At 34.9% G+C, this 24,501-nt stretch overlaps 1 protein-coding gene across 20 annotated transcripts in view; it reads left to right on the top strand.

Annotated features, from left to right (window-relative positions):
• The window catches only part of DMD (dystrophin), a 2,312,475-nt gene that overhangs the window by 1,669,174 nt on the left and 618,800 nt on the right, over positions 1-24,501 (top strand). For all 20 annotated transcript variants that reach the window (XM_054251383.2, XM_035288503.3, XM_054251382.2 and 17 more), the window contains one exon: positions 22,739-22,856. In XM_054251383.2, coding sequence (XP_054107358.2) covers positions 22,739-22,856 — 118 coding nt within the window. The remainder of the gene's footprint in view (positions 1-22,738; positions 22,857-24,501) is intronic.

Genomic DNA, 24,501 nt, shown 5'->3' with positions numbered 1-24,501 from the left:
AGTACAGTGTCATGATCTTGGCCCACTGCAACCTCCACATCCCAGTTTCAAGTGGATCTTCTGCCTTGGCCTCCCAAGTAGCTGGGTCTATAGGCGTACACCACTACGCCTGGCTAATTTTTGTATTTTTAGTAGAGACGGTGTTTCACCCTATTGGCCAGGTTGGTTTCAAACTTCTGATCTCATGATCTACCCACTTCAGCCTCCCAAAGTGCTGGGATTACAGGCATGAGCCACCATACCTGGCCTCTGGGAGTTCTTAAACTGGAATGACCCTTCAGAAGTGTTAGGAAATGAGGAAAGAGGACTGGATCTTTATAACGCCATGTCAAGTCCTACAGTGGATGTGGGCTACTCCAGGAAGGCAACAAACTTTAGCAAAATGACTCTCTTCAGCCATGAGAATTTCTATAAGGGGACTCTGATGGTCTGAATGTTTTTGTCCCTCTAAAATTTATATGTTGAAACCTAACACTCAAGGTGATGGTATTAAAAGGTGGGAGTTTGGGGAGGTGATTTGGTCATAAGGGCTTTGCCTTCATTAACGGGATCAATGCCCTTATAAAAGAGGCCCCAGAAAACTTCCTTGCCCACTCACCATGTAAGGACATGTAGAAGTTGCCATTTAGGAGGAGTGGACCCTCACCAGGTAATGAATCTACTGATGTCTTGGTCTTGGAATGTCCAGCCTCCAGAACTATAAGCAATAAATTATGTTATTTATAAATTACCCAATCTAAGGTATTTAGCTATAGCAGCCCAGACTAAGACAAGGGCTGACAGTTGAAGGCTGTGTACCAGCACCATTCCTAGCAGCTGGAGAAATAAGTCCTTCATTTCTGAAGGGGAAACTGGGCAGCTTTTGTACAGCTTCTCCCTACAGGTAAGCTCATTATTTCAAATAGGAACTAGCAGGAAAAGATTAAATGCCCCAAATATAGTTGGTTGCTAAAAATAAATTGTGGTGTGTAAATTGGAGTGTAGTGAGGAGGGCCTCTTCCAACCAGTATGTATGGCATAATACTGTTTTTGTTGCAATATTTATTATATATCCAAACTCACGTATGTTACTTTTAGAAAAACACACCACATATATATCTCTGAATATTTTACATACCCATAGGTAATGATTGTTGGCATTATTTATGCTATTTTAAAGATTTATTTTTTCATATAATTATATATTGGTTATATATTATTTCTTGATAAAAGGTAAAAAAAAGCAAAACAAACTTTAAGTGGTTACTATGAAAAGAATCCCAATCATTCTCAGCAAACTGACACAAGAACAGAGAATCAAACACCGCATGTTCTCACTCATAGGTGAGTGTTGAACAATGAGAATATATGGACACAGGGAGGGGAGCATCACACACTGGGGTCTGTCAGTAAGGAAATAGGGGAGGGACAGCAGGGGGTGGGGAGTTGGAGAGAGATAGCATGGGGAGAAATGCCAGATATAGGTGATGGGGAGGAAGGTAGCACATCACACTGCCCTGTGTATACCTATGCAACAGTCTTGCATGTTCTTTACATGTACCCCAAAACCTAAAAAGCAAAAAAAAAAAAAAAAAAAAAAGAATCCCAATGCTACAGATTTAGGTTTATCCAATTTTTCCCATTAAAATATTAAATGGCAGAAATTGTGAATACGAAAAGAAGCAAATTTTGAAAAATGGTAAGAAATGCTTAAAGACATAGCATTGTTGCTCAACCATCATTATTTAGACATATAGCGTTTGGCTTTGACGAAATTGGTTTCGAAAACTTCCTTTTAGCCAAAAGTGTTAGGCCATATATACTACTGTAAATAATATGCTACCATAAAATTCATGATACTTACCATGCATTAATTCCTAATACATAGCAGGTATTGTGCTAGGCACATCATATTTAATATTTCTAATCCTCTCAAAAGTAATACAAGTTAACTGGCATTTTTCTTGTTTTGAAATGGAGAAACTCAGAGAGGTTAAATGACTTGCCCAAGGCAATGCCATCAATAGGAGCCAGATTCTATCACAGGTTTATTGGCAACAAACCATATGTGCACACGTGTGTGTCTGTACACATACACAAATATATATAGTATAAATATTTACATGGAAACATAATAAACTGCATTGAGCTGTATTTAGAATAAGTATTTAGAACATGTTTTGTGAATAGAGTGGAGATTAAAATGTGTTTGCTTAGGAAAAACAATACATTAAAATAGGCTTTATTGTGGGTCTTCAACTATTCTGTGAAAATAGATACCCAGGGAAGAAATTAAGGGAATATGAATCTTGAGCAGGCAACTGAGAACTTGTTGAAAAGCCAAGATAAAAATGTCAGAGAGAATGTTTTGGCAGCTCAGATAAGCCCCCAGAGGGTGGGAGGAAATGATCTCACCGTAGTCTCATATCTGAACCCCAGGTTTTTGCATCTCCATAAACTAATTTCTTGCACCTCTCAATAATGATTGGGCTTACTCTCAAACTCTCTCTCTCTCTCTGTCTCACACACACACAAACATGCAGAAAATTTACTCAGACATACTTACACATACATACCTCATAAGATGATTATATGAGTACCAGCCTTTTAATTTCATAACTAAATTACAAGTCCTGGTTGTCGTTTGGACTGTGAAAAAAGAATTGTATGAAGAGGTGCTTCAAGATGCAAGGCAAGGCAGCATTGTGAAATTATCCATATGGTAGAAATCATGTGCAAAAAAAGAACAAATCTTTAAAGATCTAGTTATAAAATCATGTTGGACAAATATAACCATGATGAAATAAAAAGAAAAATGTAATACTACAAGAATATAAATCAAATGTATTGTTGAATGTGAGGAGTTGGTTATACTTCCTTAGAGTAGAGGTTATTTTAAAGTTTATGGCTTACATGATGTTATGAATTGTCCTAAATCAATATTGTTATACAAGACCAACTATTAGGTTATTTTTGATAGATAAGCACAGTAAAACCCTAGCATGATAAGTAAAGTTTAGCTACTCTCCCATACCCTCACTCTAAGGTGTTATCATACTCCATATAAAAGGTTCAATCAAGGTAGACATGAGAATATTCTAGAATCTAGAGGTGGAATTCAGTTAACCTTAGAGAAGTCATAAGACAACTAGAATCTTCAGATTCAGTGTGGTAACAAAGAATAGCTTAGGCATTTAGTCTTGGGCACCATTCCAAAGAATACAGTTTCCATAACTTGCTAAATTTTTATACCTAGCAAGCTAGGGATGAGGAATTTCTCTCAAATATTTTAACCAAAGCATGTATCTTAAATAACACTAATCTCATAAGTGAAAACTCCTTTCTAACATTCTTTTTGCTCATTAGCAAGGCCTCTAGTGTTGACTGTGATAAAAATAGTTCAAATGCTGGTAGAAACCATCCCAGGAGACTGGCCTTTCTGATTAAATTCAAACTCTATCCCCATATGAATTCCTGACTTAAGTAACTGAGTTCTAGCACATAGGAATATAAGTATGTTGTAGATATCAAAACATATGTAATTAATACATATTTTAAGTGAGACATTCTTTCATCTTTATTTCTTAACTACATCAGAAATCTGATTATTTTTAGTATCCTAACTATAAACAAAACACAAAGCCAACAACTAAAACTTCTTTGTATATATTGCAAAAAGGCAACCATTTGGTGTCAATTCAATCATGAGAGAAATGCTATTATATGAGTACATCTCCCTGGCTTGTATGGGGGTAATAGGGTGTGTGATTTATAGATTCACAATAACTGAGATACTGAAACTGAGATATTGATATGTAGCCTTTCCCATAACTTTGTGTAGTGAAATCCTCAGTTTGTGCTGTGTAAAAAGCTTATTGTTTACTTTTCATGAAAATCATCTTAGTTGTTATCTTTATTTAATAGTCTGTAATTTGGGGGTAATACATTTGTTTTCTTGATACTACGTGAAGTCTCAAGCAGAAAATTCTAACAGGAATAGATAAGCAAATATCCTATAAGTATCTTATATCCATAGTCAGTCTCTCTCTCTCTCTCTCTCTCTCTCTCTCTCTCTCTCTCTCTCTCTCTGTCTCCCTGCCTGGCTATCTGTATTTTTCAGTTTTTCTTTGCAAATGAGAGAATTGTGTGTTGTAAATAAACGAACTTATCATTAATTTTCTCTGAATTCAAAATAAATTACAAGTGGACTCTTGAGTTTATGCTGCTTGGTTCTCTGCATACATAGGTCAGATGTCTAAAATAGGATCTTTATTTTCTATTTTTACTCTCCTAAGGTCATGATAACTCCAAGATAGATAATATTTGTAATTATATACTATTTGTCAGAAGTATTTCTAATACCACTGCTATTTTATAAAAATAAACTATTTTTATAAAATCTATTCAGTATAAAATTTAGTTTAAATAATTAATTCCAGCAAATCAATGAGGTAGCTTTTACACTGCTGAGCCTGTGTATGTGTGGATTGGTATAGCCATGCCATAGACTTCAATTGTCATCTTTTCTTTCTTTCTTTTTTTGTATATGTGAAATGTTCATCATTGTGCTATAGAAAACAATCTCACTGTGTTTTTAAAAGCTAGAGTGGGTATTGAGAAGGGGAAAAGGATCATAGAAAAAGTTGGTTAACATGCTACGTCCACATCAAATCTTTACTCGATGTCATCACCAGCAACATTTTAAATTTCTGCTTCCACTAGATTGCAGTTCTTTTCCTTTGATTATTCTTATGATACAAGCCTTTCCACACAAAATTAATGTATAGCTATTGTGTAGAATTTTTCTTTGGAAAATATGGTGATTTGTTACAAAGTGAGCAACATTTAAAAAATGTAGAATTTGACTTTTCTCAGAATGATCAGAAAGAATAAAGCATATGTATGGTTCATTTCAGGAGAATTAGAACATGAAGAATTACTATATCTCAGGTCTTTTAAAATACTTTCATGCCTATGAATCAGCATATTTTCCCTAGTTTGAGATTTTAAAAAATCTAGACTTAATTAAAATCTCACTGATGTTTCACCATCAGATGATTTTATATTTGTATTTTCTTATACTTTGTAACTTATGTAGAGAAGAATAGAAGAAAGAAAAGGGGATGATTGGTCATCTTTCTTTTTCAGTTCTTATAGCACTTCATTTTTTTAACCTATTATTCCTGCTGTCCACTTTGTTTGTCTACATGTTTGTATTTCATTATTTCACAGAAAACCATCTACTGGCATTCTGAAGGTCATTTACCTGAAAATGATAGAGAGCAGCATATATTCAAACAACGGCACAGTAATTACCTATCAATTATCATTGTTCGTTACTTTTCTGTTTTAGAATTGAGAGGCTGCCTCCCTCCCCTACCTCCTTCACACCCCCAGCATATTACCACAAAGCCTACCGATTCATTCACATCCTTGGGCTAAATTCGCCACCCACAGTGTTCCTGTTGTTTTGTGTATGGAAGTGAAAAGATTTAATTGAATATTGTTGAAAAGACACAGAGGCTAACTTTCAATTTTCATATGTAATTCCTCCCTCTCCCTCTGCACCACCTCCTTTACTTGTTGAGAAAATTGCCCTCTCCATGGTAACAATAAAAAAAAAAGCTTTTAGATTTTAGTAGTAGTTGTTGCAGAGAAAAGAAGTCAAAAAGTAGAAGTTTAAAAACGAAAAAGGGAGAGGAAGACAGCTGGGAAGAAGGCTTAATGTTTATGAGTGGGTGCGGAGGGGAAAGAACTAAGTTGAATGAGCAAAGCTGAGCTAAGAGGAAGATGGTTTTTCTGCATCCCAGAAGGCAGTATCCCATTTTTTCCTGCAGGCTTCACTCTCCAAAAGATAAGAGCTTTATCTGAAATTCTTACAGGATTCACTCCTGAAGAGCAGCTTGTCACCAAACAGCAACACTGTGATGTCCTCAGGGAATCATCGTTTATTATTATTTTTTTAATGTAACACTTCTGTGAACTCCAGTTTCTATCTCGATTCAAATGGTCATTTAGTTACAGGGTGAAAGAGACCCAACAATACACCTCTCCCACTCACTGAGGTCTTTGGTTAAACATGTCTGCCACAAGGACACAAGGAGCCGGGTCTGACTGGTTGTTTTTTATTTGCTTTTTTGCCTCCTGTACTTTCTAGATTGTGAGATATTGTAACCCTTGTCAATGACACATAGTACTGAACTCATCTGAAGAAGTATGTCATGTTGTGACGAACAGCTTCTCCTGCTAAGTAAATGCAGAACCATTGTGAAAGATTTAATAATGCCCACCCCTCCCCGCCAAAGATGTCTATACCCTAATTCCAGGGACCTGTGAATATGTTACCTTACATGGCAAAATTAAGGTAATACCTACATTAATAGATGTGGCTAAGTTAAAAATCTTGACACAGGGTGATAGCCAGTACACCCAGTGTAATCACAAGAATCCTTGTAAGATAGAAGGCAATATGATGATGTAAACGGAGTAAGGGAAAGATTGGAAGATGCTATGCTACTGGCATTGAAGTTGAAGGACAGGGCCAAGAGCCAAGAAATGCAAGCAGGCTCTAAGAGCTGGAAAAGGCATGGAAAAGAATCCTCCCCTACATCCTTTAGCGGGAACACAAGCTCTGTTAACACATTGTATTTAGCTTGTGAGATCCATTTTTTGGACTTTGGACTTTGGAACTCCAGAATTATAAGTTAATACATTTGGGAGGTTTTAAGCCATTAAGTCTGTAATCATTTGTTAAAATAGCCACAAGCAACTGATACAGCCATGAACATTTAATAATTACTAACTTTGCACGATTTTGATACGGGATTTCTTATTAAGGTTTATTTTTTCCTAATTACCAGGAATAAAAGTGGGATATCGGGACAATGTCATGATGCACTCCATTTTAGCCATATGGATTTGTATTTCCAGTATTAGAAAAGGTGACAAATCTGAATGTATTCATATGAAATAACAATAAAGCATAACCAAAAGAGAAAAGTGTCCAGATGGAAATGAAGTTGGAGAAAGATGAAGAGAAGCAAGCCAATTGTGTAGTTTCCCTTCTGCTTTTTAAAATCATGGTTTGTTTAACCCATTGAATTCTATTTTACGAACAGGACTGCAAGGAAGTATTGATGGATTTGATGGCATGAAAACCACAGTCACAGAGGCAGGAAAGTAAGGAATAAGTGTTAGAATAGGAAGCAAAGTTGCTTGTGGACAGACCTTGTGACATGTGAGCAGGGCTAGGCTTGGGCGTCAAAGTCCTGTGTTCATCCTAACTGTCTGGCTAATTCTTTGGGGGAAATTAGTAATCTCCTCTGAGCTTATTTCCTCATATGTGAAAAAAGAGAATATAGTACCCAGCCAGGTAGAGTTGTTGTTGGGATTAACTGATGATCATAAAGCATCTAGCCCAGCTTTGGCTATATTTTAGCTGCTTACAAAATTGTAATTATGATGTAAAAGAGAAAAACACTGGAAAAGGATGTGGGCCATTTTGTTCCACCTTCAACACCTTTTATCTTTGTGACCTTGGGTAAATTATACTTCATTCTGTGCTCATTTTCCTGGATCTATAAAAGAGTGTAAGTACAGAACCATTGAGGGGTAGTCATTATTAACCTACCTCAAATGGTGTCTATAAATTAATATATGTCGTGCCTTTCCTATCTGCAAGATCTAGCACAATAGCTAGTTATTACTATTTTTGTAATTGCTATGCTATAGAAGTTTGAATTGTAAGGCAGTGGAGAGTCACTGAGCTTTACAAGAAAGTATAGCAGAACATTTTAGTAGATAGTAATGGGGAATATTACATAAATGGGTAGATATTAGGGGCAGATATTACAATGATTACAGCATAAACATTTATTAAGGCCAAACTGCTTAATCAGTTGCATCTCTCAGATTCCTTATGTTGCTTAATTTTTTAACCTCCCATTTTGTGTTCCCCTTTGTACAAATATTTAATGCTCCCGACACCTCTTCAGTAGCACATGTACTGTGAGTTCGTTTTGTTAGTACTTCTGTGAACCGAAAGCACGGAATTAGCTGTTGCCTCTATCCAACCTAGTTTTGTTGTTTGAATTGAAGCCTTCACCTCATTAACACCTATTCTGTCCACTGTCTTAGAGAAAACTTCTCAAATTCAGGTAGATCATTAATAAAGCAGAAAGAGTGGAGAACTTGAGATATTAGAAATTGGAACCCACTACTAGTATTGACTGATTTATAATGATCAGTTTTTGTCTCTGCCTAGTCTCATGCCACTAAAGTCTCTGAGGCAATAAAGAATAAGCAATTGTGCTCACCTTATACAAATAAAACACAGAAAAAGGAATCGCTAGGGAATTGGTACTGCAGCCTTTCTATGGGGATTGCTGCTTATTTTTAAATTACTTAAAAGATATTGAAATTATTGTGAATAAAGAGAAAACTTCCTAATAAAACAAAGAATTAAACTTAACACCTCCCCATAATATAAACAGCTTGGTTAGGAACACAGCATTACAGAAACCACTTAAGAATTGATTGTACTTGCTCTTGGAGAAGAACTAGAAGCTCACCGTTTAGAAACTGTGCACATTTCCCTATCAAATAGTACATAAAGTTTCCATATTCCCCAAAATTGGCTTCATTTGTGCCATGTGTTTGCTTGCAAGTATGCCACATAAAGCAGTTCTCACCCTCGAACTGGGCTGCTTTCATGCCACAGTGCAAGTGTGTGATATACTGGCACCGTGTACTAACATAGACCCATTTTTATATGATAAAAACTAGCACAGCCTAGGGAATTGGAAAGTATGTCTGAAAACCTCCCCACAGAATATGTCCCTTCCTTTAAAAACTGTCATACTGCAAGTTCCAATTGAGTTAAAGGCCATTTTGCTCCTATAGGGAAATAGATTCTATTGTAATTTTTACGTTCCTCAATAAGTCTGTTCTTTGTTTACTGAAGAGAGCTTTCATGTCATAAAATGACATCGTTTGACAGAGAAACAGAATCACTGTTTTATTATAAAAACTTGACTCTTACAACAGCAAAAATAAATAGCTCATCTCTTAAGCTCCTGATCAATGTCTAACACCTCCTACCCCCAGCAACACTTCACTGCAAGTATATTAACACTCTATAATAGCAACTCCACTCACCTACCAAGAAATGATCTTCACAAATGATTTACAGCTAAACCAGAGCTTAAACACATAGCACCCAATCAAGGGCAGATTTTTATCTTTTCCCCAGTCATATAAGTTCTGAGAAGAAATAGATTAATGATCTCTGAGACAACTGCTGAGAAAATTTACAAAGCATATTGTTTATTCTAAAGAATGAGACCTAGTTGTTAAGCACTTTTTCCCTTATATGTACATCCAAAGGTAACCATTACACCATCTTGATGCAAATTTAGGATGTAGATTTATTCATACCTCTCTTCTCCATTTGGATATTGTCTTGTCTGTGTGAGTGCACACAGACACATGCACGCATACACACAGGCACTCTTGTTTCACACTTATTTGTAAAACTCACAACGGTTTCCAAACCATTGATATATCATTGTTTAACATGAACACATGGTTGTTCACTTTCCATATGTATCTTCACTTTGTAGCACTCAGAATCTGGCAATATCAGAAGGCTGAAACCTCATGGATTAAATATATTCTATATAACATATGTCTTAATTGCTGTTATTGTAAAGAAACCTGGACTAGCCAGATTTGACTAATTTCTACCTAAGGTATTTGAATTCTTATAAATAGATTCATTGCTTTAATCACACAAGAGTGCTTTATATGAATGTAATTATCTTCACTTTCTAGCTGAATAAACTGAGCCTGATTCTGTCCCTATATAGGAAACTTGAATTCAAGAGCTGTTCCGATTATTTTGATAATTCAAATGTTCACATTTATCAGTGGAAGACAGCAGAAGAGGGTTAGGGGGCTTGAATTATTCTGATTGACTGTGCACATGAGCGTAATCGCCTCTAGAAAATCACTCATTTGTTCACTTCCCATCTACAGGTAGTATCAGTAAACAGTAACATCTTTTTCTTTGCCTCAGTTTATTGATGGCTGCAGTTAGAAAGAAAAAGCAAGGTTTTGTTTCAGTACTTAAATAAGTAACATCTCCAAATGTTTTGAAAACATAAAAAGGTTGAATACATTTTTAACAAGCGTTTTGTTTGCTTTGACTTTTGATTTTTGAACAGACTAGTACAATACTGCTATACTCCTTCCCTAGAAATAGGAGTACTATCTGAAAACTTATTTTCTAAACAAGAATATCAGGTCTAATGCATTAGTTGGTATTAAGGGCATCGAAAAGTTATATTCACAAAATGTGACATCATAACATATATTATTAATTCTTATCACTGATAATCTTTTATTATCAGTGTTGTATTTCTGGAGAGATTCCAATTGCTTCTCACATTCTGAAAGTCTCTGTTTATCCTTTACAGTAGGAATGTAAGAATTTAACAAAACATTATGAATGTTTACCTTTTTTCTAAACTAAAACTACAATCCCTATTTACCCTTATACAATAAAATATAATATTACAAGTAGAATCAGCAAAATGTTTAATAATTTTATGGGACAGTTTTTACAAGCAATGGGGTTGAATTTATGTTCGTTATATGCAGTCGAGTTATTACATTCTCCTTAAAAAGATGCATGAAGTTAAATTAGAAATGTTTTACATGTTTTCATGATGGGACATTTAATCAAAGAGGGGATCCATGAGGCTTTTCTTGGGTTACTGCAATTTAATTTTCCATTTCTTTCTTGGAAAGGACATTGGATGCGGTTGTAGGAGGTTAATATTTCTAATATGCCACTTTTATTGTGGCACTCTTCTACTCTCCAACCCCTGATGATTTCCCATTGCCTTCAACATGGTGTCCTTATTTGGTCATCTAGTGTTCAGAACCCTCACATTCTGGCCCCAGCTTCCCTTCTCAACTTGATCACAGGCATCATAATTCCGCTAACTACACAGCTGCCCTTCCCACTCTTTCTCAACCACTCTGCTGTGTTCTGACTTCTACACTTTGGTTTTAAAGCCACTCCGTTTCCTTAAAATCCTTCTCTCATTAGGTCATTATTAATTGAGTTAATCCTCTAAGTTACAGTTCACGTTCCTGTTCCTCTATGGCACCTTTCCTGAACCTGGTCCCATATAAAATCCTATCTCTCAGAATCCCATTAGCATAGAATATGTGGTCTATGTCTTCTATTGTTGGGCAATCACATGTGTGAGCATGCATGGGCTGGCCTGAACGTCATCTTCCCAACTGCATTGCAAGTTCATCACAAGTTCACTGACTTCACTAGAGAGGCTCTTTTATATCATCCATGAGGCACATTCCCTACTGTGATGTACTATGCATAGAATTATTTCAATAAATATTTTCTACCTATTTGATCAATGCTTAATTACCTGTCAACTCTATCCTCTTGTATCTGGGATTTCTAGAGTATTTGGACAGTATCTTCAGAATGCAAAATTAGGAGGAGTATGTACCAGGCAAACTATTACAAATAATGCCCTCAAATAGTTACATTTCATTATTCATGTCTTGTAATTTATCTTCTGCTTTAGTATTTTAGTTCACTTATGATTCAGTTTGCTGTCTACGTTCGTATGAATAGGGACAAGAGAATTTGTCTTGATAAGTAGAAGTTAGAGGGCTTCCAAAGTGATGTTATTCTAGATAGAACAACAAATCAATACTGAAAAAAATTGAGGAGTAAAATCCCCAAATATGTACATGCATATCTCATTTTATTGGGCTTCACTTTATTGCACTTTGCAGATACTTCACTTTTTATAAATTGGAGGCTGCATGGAGCAAGTCTATCAGCACAATTTTTCCAACAGCATGTGCTCACTTTATTTCTGTGTCACGTTTTGGTAATTCACTCAATATTTCAAACATTTTTTTGTTGTTATATTTGTTATGATCCATGATCAGTGACCTTTGATGTTACTATTGTAATTGTTTTGGGATGTTATGAACCACATTCATATGAGCTGGTGAACTTGGTGGGGTGCAGTGGGTCACATCTGTAATCCTCACACTTTGGGAGGCCAAGGCAGGAGGTTGGTGTTAGTCTTGGAGTTTCAGATAAGCCTGGGAAAAAAAGTGAGACACTGTTTAAAATATATATATATATATATATATATATATATATATATATATATATATATATATATATATATAGAGAGAGAGAGAGAGAGAGAGAGAGAGAGAGAGAGAGAAATTAGCTGGTCATGGTGACATGTGGCTTTGGGCAGCCCTGCCAGCTGCATGGGAGGCTGACACAGAAGGATCACTCCATTCCAGGAGGACAAGGAGGCAGTGAGCCATGTTCACTCCACTTCACTCCAGCCAAAATGACAGAGCAATACCCTGTCTGAAAAAAAAGACAAATATTTTTTCAACTTTAATTTTAGATTCCGGGATTACATGTGTAGGTTTATTACCTGGATATATTACATGATGCTGAGGTTTTGAGTACAAATGATCCTGTCACCCAGGTACTGAGCATAGTAACTAATAGTTTTTTAACCCTTGTTTCCCTACCTCCCCACTCTAGTAGTCCTCAGTTTCTATTGTAGCCATCATTATGTCCCTGAGAATCCAACGTTTAGCACCACATGAGGACATGTTGTATTTGGTATTCTTTTTCTGCATTAATTCACTTAGAATAATGGCCTCCAGCTGCATCCATGTTGCTGCAAAGGACATGATTTTCATTTTTATGACTGCATAGTATTCCATGGTATATATGCACCATATTTTCTTTTTCCAGTTCGCCATTGATGAGCACCTAGATTGATTTCCTAGACTGATTTACCTTTGCTACTGTGAGTAGTGCTGAAATGATGATGAGAATACATGTGTCTTTTTAGTAGGGCAATTTGTTTTCTTTGGGCTATATACCCAGTAATGGGATCACTAGGTTAAAGAATAGTTGTGTTTTAAGTTCTTTGAGGAATCTCCAAACTGTTTCACACTGGCTGAACTAATTTGCATTCCCATCAACAGTGTATCAGTGTTCCCTTTTTGCCATAGCCTCAGCAGCATCTGTCGTTTTTATCTTTGCCTTTTTAATAATAGCCAGTATGAATTGTATGAGATGGTATTTCGTTATGGTTTTGATTTGCATTTCTCTGATGATGAGTGATGTGGAGCACTTTTTCATATGTTTGTTGGCCACTTGTATGTCTTCTTTTCAGAAGTATCTGTTTATGTCTTTTGCCCATTTTTTGATGGGGTTATTTGATTTTTACTTGTTGAATTGCTTAAGATTCCTATAGATTCTGAATATTAGACCTTTGTCAGATGCATAGTTTGCAAATATATCCTCTCATTCCGTAGACTGTTTACTCCGTCGATAGATTCTTTAACTGTACAGAGCGCTTTAGTTTAATTAAATTGTACTTATCAATATTTTGTTTTGTTATAATTGCTTTTGAGGACTTAGTTATAAATTCTTTCCCAAGTCCAATGTCCAGAATGTTACTTCCTAGGCTTTCATATAGGATTCTTATAATTTGAGATGTAACATTTAAACCTTCAATCCATCTTGAGTTAATTTTTGTATATGGTGTAAGGAGGAGATCCAGTTGCATTCTTCTGCACATGGCTAACCAGCTATCCTAGCATCATGTCTTGAATAAAGTCTTTTTTCCATTGCTTATTTTTGTAAGATGGCAAACTTAATCCATCAATGTTTTGTGTGTTCTCACTACTCCTCTGATCAGTCATTCCCTCATTTCTCTTCCTCTCCTTGGGCTTCCCTATTCCCTAAGACACAACAATATTGAAATTATGCCAATTAGAAACCCTAAAATGTCCTCTAAGTGTTCAAGGAAAAGAAAGAGTCATGTGTTTATCACTTTAAATCAAAGTTAGAAAGGATTAACCTTGGTGAGGAAGGCTGTCAAAAGCCAAGATAGGCTGAGAGCTAGACCTCTTGTGCCAGTTGTCCAAGTTGTGAATGCATAGGAAACATTCTTGAAGAAAATTAGAAGTGCTACTCATTGAACAAGGAATGATAAGAAAGTGTAACAGCCTTATTGCTAATATGGAGAATGTTTTAGTGGTCTGGATAGAGGATCAAAACTGTCACACTATTATCTTAAGCAAAAGGCTAATCTAAAGCAAGGACTGCAATTCTGTGATTTCTGTGAGCAGTGAGGAAGCTGCAGAAGAGAAGTTGGAAGCTAGCAGAGATACGTTTATGAGGCGTAAGGAATAAGCCCTCTCTATAACATAAAAGTACAAGGTAGAGCGAAAAGTGCTGATGGAGAAGCTGCAGCAAACTGTCCAGATCAAGCTAACATCTAAGTTCATAAAGGTGGCAATACTAAACAACAGATATTCAATGTAGACAAGACATCCTTCTACTGGAAAAGGAAACAATGTAGGAGTTTCATAGTTAGAGAGAAGTCAATGCCTGGCTTCGAAATTTCAAAAGACAGGCTTTGAAAGTTCAAAAGACAGGCTGACCCTCTTGTGAGGGGCTCATGTATCTGGTGACTTTCAACTGAAGCCAGTGCTCATTTACCGTTCCAAAAATCCTAGGGCCCTTAAGATTCTACTCTGCCTATGCTCTATAAATCAAACAACAAAGCCTAGATGACTGCACATCTCTTACAGCATGGTTTGATGAATATTTTAAGCTCTCTGTTGAGACCTACTTCAGAAAAAAAAGATGTGATTCAAAATATTACTGCTCTTTGACAATGCCCCTGGTCACCCAAGAGCCCTCTAGGATGATGTCCAAAGAGATTGATTTTATTTTCATGCCTGCTAACACAACATCCATTCTGCAGTCCTTGGATCAAGAAGTCACTTGAACTTTCAAGTCTTATTATTTAAAACATACATTTCGTGAAGGTGCCACTACTGTAGGTGCTGAGTAAGAAAATTTGTGATTGAGGGGAGGAGGTCAAGATATCAACATTATCAGCAGTTTGGAAGTAGTTGATTCCAACCATCATCAATGACTGTGAGTGTCCAAGACTTCAGTAGAAGTCACTGCAGATGTGGTAGAAATAGCATGAGAACCAGAATGAGAAGTGGAGATTGAAGGTATGACTGAATGGCTGTATTCTCAAGGTAAAACTTCAGTGGATCCAGAGTTGCTACTTATGGATGAATAAAGGAAGTGATTCCATGAGATGGACTGTACTCTTGATGATGATACTGTGAACATTGTTGAAATGACAAATAATTTACAATATTCCATAAACTTAGTTGATAAAGTAGCATCAGGGTTTGAGAACATTTACTCAAATTTTGAAAGAAGTTTTATTGTGAGTAAAATGCTATCAAATAGTATCACATGCTATAAAGAAATCATTGGTTACAAAGAAGAGTGAATCGATGCAGCAAACTTCATTGTTGCTTTATTTTAAGAAATTGCCACGGCCACCCAACCTTCAGCAACCACCACCCTGATCAATCAGCAGCCATCATCATTGAGCCAGGAGCCTGTACCAGCAAAAGATTATGAAGGCTCAGATGATCGTTATACCATTTTTTAAGCAGTAAAGTATTTTTTTAATTAAGGTATGTACATTTTTTTAGATACAATCCTATTGCACACTTGACAGGTGATGGTAAAGTGTAAACATAGCATTTAATGCACTGGGGAACCAAAACCATTCATTTGCCTTGCTTTATTGTGATACTTTATTGCAGCGGTCTGGAACCAAACCCACAGTATTTCCAAGGCAGTCCTGTATATTGTTTCATGTCTCTTTTTCTTCTAAAATATATGTAGAAAAAAAATTGTATCACTTATTTTACTGGGTCATAATATCAAAAGCCTGCAAATCTGATGCACATGACAAAAACTGGTCTTAAACCTATCCCAATTATCTTTTGTTAATATGCCAAATTTATAGAACAATAGAGTTTCAAGAATTGTGAACAATGTAGGATAACTAATAGATATAATGTTTAACAGCTAAAATTATCAGTGCCCTTTGTATCAGTTTAGAAAGGCATTTGCAAATCATTATCAACAAATTATAGCATAAAATTTTTTATTCTTTTTGACTTTGAAATTGTATTTCAAGATCCACAATTAGACTACATTATTTACTTACTGGATCATGAAACTGAAAGGTGTTTCCACTTTTGGATGTTAAAGGTTTTATTAAATGACAAGTAAATCAATCCCACAAGTTTTGTGTGGTAGAATAGCTTGGAAAGGCCATTTTAATCTTTTTTTCAACAAAGGGGAGTAATTTATTTTAAATATAACACAGTAATAGTAGATTCATGTAATACCATTTCAAGGAAATCACCAAATTTGGTAGGTTTAAGAAGTTTTTTTTTTTTGACCTTACAATGCTCTTATTTTATTATTTTTTATATTTTTAATTTTTGTAATTTTACTTTACATTCTGGGGTACATGTGCAGACCATGCAGGTTTGTTACACAGATACACACATGTCATGGTGGTTTGCTGCACCCATCAACCCTTCATCCAGGTTTTAAGCCCCCAGTGCAGTAATTATTTGTCCTACGCCCCCTCGCCCCCACCCCTCAACAGGCCCCAGTGTGTGATGGTCCCCTCCCTGTGTCTAGGTGTTCTCATTGTTAAACTCCCACTTAGGAGTGAGAACATGTGGTGTTAGGCTTAAGAGATTTTTTAACTCCCCAAAATATCAATGAATTGAAACATTACTACAAAAAAAAAGAGAAATAAATTTCACAGACTGTCTTACTGTTTTGAGTTTGAATAGCTAATAATAATTTCTTAAACAGCTATTATATTTTTCATTTCTAAAGTTAGCCAAATGATCAGTGATTTTTACAATACTCATAAACAATGTTAGGAAAGGAACATGTGTTCTACCAATTTTCACACATTTCTAATGCTAATTACTTGTTTCTTTTTTGTTTTATTTGTATATTTTTTATTTTAAGTGTTGTGAGTACATAGTAGTTTTATATATTTATTTGGCACATGAGATATTTTGATACAGGCATGCAATGTGTAGTAAGCACATCATGTAAAATGGGGTCTTCAACCCCTCAAGCATTTATTATTTATGTTCCAATCAATTATACTCTTGTAGTTACTTTAAATGTGCAATTACATCATTATTGACTATAGTCCACCTGTTGTGCTATCAAATACTAGGTCTTATACTTTCTAATTAATTTTTTGTACCCATTAACTATCCCCACCCCACCCCTACCTTCCCACTACCCTTCCTGTCCTCTACTCTCTATGTCCATGAGTTCAATTGTTTTGAATTTTAGCTTCCACAAATAAGTGAGAACATGCAATGTTTGTTTTTCTGTGTCTGATTGATTTCACTTAACATAATGACCTCCATTTCCAGCAACGTTGTTGCAGATGACAGAATCTCATTCTTTTTTGTAGCTGAATAGTACTCCACTGTACATAGGTACCACATTTTCATTGTCCATTCATCTATTTATGGACACTTAGGTTGCTTCAGTAGAAGATTTCAAAATGCAGTAACAAGAGTCCTCAGTCAGTTAAGATCCAATAATAGAAGTCTTGCATATTCTCAGGGCCACCACATGGGTATGCGGAACAGCGGTATTTAAAACTATTTTGTATAATTTAGATAAAGAAAAGCTGAAGACTAATTAAGCTTAATTCCTTCAGAAGACGGTCCTTGACCTTTACATTTCATGTGATATCTCTGCCGTATACTCTGACAACTCTCCCTGTTTACCCTCGCATAATACCTCAGATTATTGTAATTGCTTTTTTATTGCCTGTCATCATTACTAGTTTGTTTTATTATTGAGAACAGGAATTATTTTCTCCTTCACTGCTACAGCCTCTGCATCTAGCTCAATGAGTGACACCACAGAAGCACTTAAAATATTGCTGAAACCCAATTTGGGAGATATTCTACAAAATACCTGGCCTCTGTTGGTCAAAACCATCAGTGTTATAAAGTTCAAAGAAAGGCAAATAACTATTTCAAATTAAAAGAGGCTAAAGAGATATGACAACTGAAAGTAATGCATGAGACTGGAACAGACCGGGAAATAAAAATAGAGCTATAAATTTCCTTAATGGGGTAATTGTCATACTCTGAATATAGAGTATGGATAAGATTGTGATCTAAAGCCATGTTAAATATCCTGACTTTGAAATTGAGCTGAAGTTATTTAAAAGAATGTCTTTGCTATTAAGAAATAAAACCTAAAGTATTTAAGGGTAAAGGGGCATGATATCTGTAAATTATTCTCAAATGATTCAGAAAAAATGTATATATAAAATATTAGCTATATAGGTATATATCTATGCACAAAGAGAATAATAAAATGATAAATGTTTAAAAATAATGTGGCAAAATGTTGACAAATGATGAACCTGGGTAAGGGGTACCCGGGAGTTTTTATCTTGCAAATATTCTGCAAGTTTGATGTTATATAAAATAAAATGCATTCTAAAAAGCATTTGTTCGGTGACTAAAGAACAAAAAAGGATAATTGCAGTCAGAAGATGTTTATGAAGTTGATTATGAAGATTGTTAAGAAATTATAAATGAAGGTGCTGAAAGAACATTCAGAAAAGAAGTAGGGAAGGTTGGTCAAGTAGGACAATATCCAAACCAGTATAAAATGTAAATGAAAAGTGAGGAAGTAAGTGGAAGACAATAAGGATGGTTTTTGATTTGGCCACCCTACTTGGAGAGGCAGCTGAATGCAAGAATAGAAGCCAAAATGAAGGTGTTCAGTAAGATGGTTGAAAGCTAGATAAATTACTAGCATCCTCACCAGCAAAACTCTTTCAGTTACTAGAAAGGCTATAATTTGTACCTCCCTGACTTCCATGCTTATTTTTTTCAACACATAAAATGGTTCTATAAACTCTTTTACCTCTGAATTCTTAATATTAATTTTTAAAGTTGTAAATATAATAGCATCAGTTCTACCTTGTTACATTTCAGCTTAATTCATGTTTATTTACTGAAATTGCAACTTTTGAAAATCACCATTGGCATTTATGCTGTGTAGATTGTTGATTTTCATAGAAAAATATAAAAATATGACAGGTTTGATTTTTAAAGTATTTTCTTAGACATACAAATGCTAAATGTTTTTTATTTGAGTATTATTTAGGTGGAATTCCATTTTAATAAATACAATAACAAATTGTAATTTTTTCTAAAAGCCTAAAATGTTTTCACTGTTTAACTTCCTATTTCATAGGGTTGCTATTTATAACCACTTCACTCAACTCTGTGGGGACTTTGTAAGATTAAAGACTTCTGATTCACTTTGTGTTTACATTTTTTTTTCTTCCATCTTTGCTCAGCTAGTGGAATCTATGATGAATTCTCATCTCCCAGGGGTAAGCTGTTTTTAGTAAAGCCCAGTAGCTGACTTAGGACTCCTTAGAAATAGCATCGATTCCTTCCTTCTCCTGTGTTTTGTTTCTTCTAGAATGATAGAATCCATGTTGACATGATCAATTATCATGCTTAGGTACTGGTAAGCATTTAACAATTTTAGTTTTGTTCACTTATTAGTGTAACAAATATCTGAGATCATATTAGAGAAATAAATAAGCACAATTAGCATTCTACTTGGTTAGTATGACTAAAGCTAGGTTGAGGAAATAGGACAGGACCAGAGGTCATATGAGAAGGAAGATAATACTAGGAACAACTTGTTTGAGAGAGTAACATCTGGTAAAAGTAGCAGATTGGGGGCAGAGAACAGAATTTTGTAGATGGATATTTTGGAGTCAAGTAGTTTGAGTAATGATCAGATCTAAGGTGTTTTATCATGTGTGGGTGATTCGAAGGAATAGAGATGAAAGTCACTTTATTTAAGAAGTTCTGGAATTATAAAATTAAGTTGTGAAGTCAAAGAAATTATAGTAGCAAATAATAGAATACACTTAAAAGGAAACCAAATGAAAAGAAAAACAATAATTAGTCTCACCGTATGCTTGTGTTCTTTTATTGGCAAGAAATTATTTTAACCACCGTTTTTATAATATCTTAATGAAAAAATACTGAAGCATATGCTATATTAAATCCCTCTCTTTATTTCTAGAAAGGGAATCAAAGGAGAAAATTCCCATTCCGCTATACTAAAAGACCACTAAGTAAAGAGCCTATTAGTGTATGATAAATCCCATAGCAACATACATTATTATTTTACAGCTTCTTTTTTGAAATGAATGTTTGTATGTGTTGACCGAAGAGTGTGATAAAAAGTTGAAAGTTTATTTTGAAATATTTTACAAATGCATAGTTATATTGCAGTTGTGAATCTCCTTAGATTTTTAAGGAGGCTGCTTCAAAGGATGTAATTAATAATCTTCTCAGGTGCTGACAAAGCATGTGTCTGTCAGCAGAATTAGGGAATCACCCAACTAGAGAACAGGTTTCACAATACCCTGAGACCTATTTTGTTCATTAGAGAGGAAAATGGCTTCTTCTGAGTCTAAGTTGACATGCTTGCTAATTTCAGCAGTAAAAGCTGTTCATTGTGGTCAGGTTTAATTTAGAGCCTGTTAAGGTTCAGATTAAATTTGATCAAATTACTTTTACAGCATACTTCTTAAATGAACTTTGAAATCCTAAAAGAAGGAAAAAACTATAGCAAACTTTGAGTAATGTACCTAAAACGGATAAGCAAAAAAATCTGGCTAATTAGGGTGAATTAATATTAAATCAAAGAAGAACAGCCCGATAAAGATCATCTTTGTTATATAAAAATTTTAAGTATCAAAAAGCACAGTTTTTCATTTATGTTCCAGATTATACTGAATATATTTCTCCACTGCCACATGCATAGTGCCCAGTGCTTAGAAATATTAAAATGAATGGATGAGTAAATGAATTTATGTATTTTACTAGCTCTGTGTATTTAAAGTCTTTGTTAACTTTGAGGTGAAAATTTGACTTTATCTGAGGTTTCTGGGTAAGTCCATTTTAAAAATTCTATTGAACATATTCAGTCATTTTAGAGTAAGCAATTCCAAAACAACCTTTCAGCTTCCCATGTCACAGATGACCAGAGTTTCACATTCTAACACTGGAAAACAGCATATTTCGTAAAATCTATATGCTACTATATGGTTCCTGCTTTAAAAATTGTTCAGTACTCTCCTACTAACTTATTTCACTTACTCCAATAGCTGTCTTTGGCAATTTGTTCCATATTTCAAACACTCTTTTGTATAAAGACCATAAAAGTTAGAAACCTGAAAATTGGATTTTTCTTCTGAGCAATCACAGCTTACAAATGTGGAAATTTTGTTAAAAGTTAGCCCCGCCAATTTTTCAATACAGAGAGGAGAAAGTGCCCAAAGTAGATGTACAGTGTTTGGATAAGTTATCTACATTATTTTAATATTACCAAAAGCAATTGAGTTTAAATCACAAAGCCTGTTTTCCTACCTCTTTACAAAAGAAACACTACAGAATAATCAAAATTTGGCCTTTCCCAAACCAAAAATCATTAGAAAATCAGCAGGAGTCAAAGGACATGATAGATAACTAAGTTTTGTGTGAGTTTCATGTACATTACTATCTACAACTTTCATCTCTTCACCTTCTTTGACCTCGTGGTAGAACATCATATTTAAAATTATACAAACTTGCTGGCTTGTTTCCTAGTATGGTTATTATAAGAGAAAAATGAGAAAATGTGGATAAAACATCTGTCACGTATTGCTTATAAACTCACAGTAAATCTCACTTTCATTTTCCCCAATAAAAATAAAATTTAATGTGTTTTAGAACCAGAACTAGTCAGATGCTTTTTTTTTTCTTCATAAATTTCTTCATGACTGTCTTAGAGGTTTTGGTCCTTAAATGTAGAGACCAAGATGACAGAGACAATAGATAGACACTGAAGAAAGAGAAAAATTTCTTAATGATCTTACATTACTATCTATAAATTAAAAATTGTTGGTTTTATTCTATTTGTATTTTTATTTAAAATAGTGCTGTATTAAAGTCATTTATAATACAGGAAAAAACGAATACTAACATCTAATCTGATGCTTTCCAAACTTGCCTAAATCATAAAAGTTAATTACATAATGTATTTAAAATGCAAGATTTCCAGCTCTTTCCATTACAAATTCATTAGTTCTGGAGTGAGGCAAAAAGGTTTAGTGATTCTTATGGACAGGCAACTTGGGAGAAAGGCTGATTACCTCATCTACTTCACCTTTTCATTTTACAGATGAGGAATCTCAGGTACAATGAAGTTAAATATCTTTTAAATCAGTCCTGTGCTCTTTCTGTTTTTAAAATAAATATACCTTAATTTTCACATCAGACAGAATGATATTATAAGTTTAAATGGCTGTCTTTTAAATACATTGTCATAATTCAGAATAACATTTCTTACTCAAGGCACTCATGCAGTCGTTTAAGTAATACCAAGTACTCTGGAATGACTCCATCTGAGCCTTTAAATAAAGAAGAAAATCTTTTTTAAGTACAACAATTGTACTTTAAATAAAGAAGATTTTCTTTATTTAAAGGCTCAGATGAAAAGATTTTCATCTGAAATATTTTTGGTATCCAAGAATGAAGCATATTTCCTGTTAAATTTTCTATAAGCCCTCACACAGTAACACCTTTTTTATTTCTAAAAGTGTTTTGGCTGGTTTTACCATTGTACTTTACTTTGTATTATGGAAAAGGAATACACAATGTTGAAGAACCCCATGCTAAGCGATATTTGTTCCTACAGGCAACACTGCAGGATTTGGAACAGAGGCGCCCCCAATTGGAAGAACTCATTACTGCTGCCCAAAATTTGAAAAACAAGACCAGCAATCAAGAGGCTAGAACAATCATTACGGATCGAAGTAAGTTTTTTTTTAACAAGCATGGGACACTCAAAGCAAGATGCATAACAAGATTCAACAGTAACTTAAGTTCCTATACCCCTTCACATTTATAAAAATAATGTGAAATAATTGCAACTGATAACAATTGTACTGATTTTCACTCCATAATGTTATCTTTTAATAACCGAATGTAATTCCATTGAATAGAAGAAATCCATTTTTTAATCACTTCAGGGCTTATATAATTGCAAAGCATGGAGTGATGGGTGTGGTGACCACAGTGTGGTAGAATATTTGTACTTTAGTTGTCATCTGTCAGGGCTGGCATCCATGAAGATACCAGTTTCTCCCTCATATCCTTGTTGTTGGTCCAAGCAGGCAGTGGCTTCTTTCTGGGACATCACTTTCAGATCTGGATATCTTTATGCTACTTTGATGCCCCCATTACGTAATATGAAAAAATCATTGTTCCGTACTTTATGCCATACTAGTGTGGGCAAGAACTTTGGTGAGACCCATCTGACTAGACTCTGTGCATACTCTTTTCTTCTGACCTACATTCCTAGGCATTTAATGGGCAGAGTGATTTGCAGTGATTGTGCGTTGTCTCAGTAGGTTTCCATGGGATCAGGAAGAGGAATAGAGGAAGGAGTAGGGGAGATTCACCATCCAATTTCCCTCAGAGATTCTCCTCAGAAATAAGGTCCAGGTCAGCTCCGCTTTCAAATTCTCTGAGATGTCTCTGGGTTTCCTCACTTCTCTCTACCTTCCTTCCCTCCAGGGACACACACATTGGTATTAAATTTTCGAACTTCCCGCACAATATGCCCTCGCTTCCCTTCCCACAATTCTGGGAATCCTTTGTAGTGCAGGAAGGAGGAAAACCTTCCTTCAACCATCTTTTTCTTTCTTTGAAATCTGTCTTTTACCAAGCCTAGACTTTTGAAACTTGGAAACCATGAGTATCTATATCTTCGTAATTTATATTCTGCTATGGTAACCCTTCCCTAAGGAAATGACTAGTTATCAACATGTTGGGGGAAGTGAAAGAGTAACCAGAGTAAAAGGTTAATATTTTAAAATATTAGTCATACTTCCATATATTGGGTAAATACTTATTGATAATAGCTAGAATTTATTGAGTACCTCATAAGCATTAGATGGTGTGTGTATGTGTGTGTTTCTGTATGTATATGTGTGTGTACAAAATCTTTATAGAATCCTGTGAGCTATATTTTATAATCCCCATTTTATAGATGGGAAAACACATTCCAAGAACAGTTTATCAAATTGCTGAAGCTTACAAAACAAGCAAAGAACAGAGCTTGGAATTTGCAAATGTCTCTTTCTGACTTGAAAGTCTGCACTCTTTCTAGTATATTTACCATTTCCCATCTTATTTTGTTAAGGACCTTAATCATTAGACTAAGGCTAAATATTTCTTTTGTCTGTAATTATGTATGTTTTGATTCACTTCCTTCAGACATGTCTTCTTTTAGTTGTAGTGATTGGTAATTAAATTAGGCTGTTCTTGGTTTTGAAAGTTTAACTCTTTATTGTTGCTTAAACAATGAATGTGGATGTATGCTAATGTAGTATTTCAGTAAAACTAGCCACTATAACAGGTAATCTCCCAAATCTTGGAGGCTTACTATGGTAGAAA

This window comes from Callithrix jacchus, chromosome X, assembly GCF_049354715.1.
Source record: "Callithrix jacchus isolate 240 chromosome X, calJac240_pri, whole genome shotgun sequence".
Taxonomy (NCBI): Eukaryota; Metazoa; Chordata; class Mammalia; order Primates; family Cebidae; genus Callithrix; species Callithrix jacchus.
The sequence above is the reverse complement of the archived record's forward strand: the minus strand, read 5'-3'. Positions and strand labels throughout refer to the sequence as shown.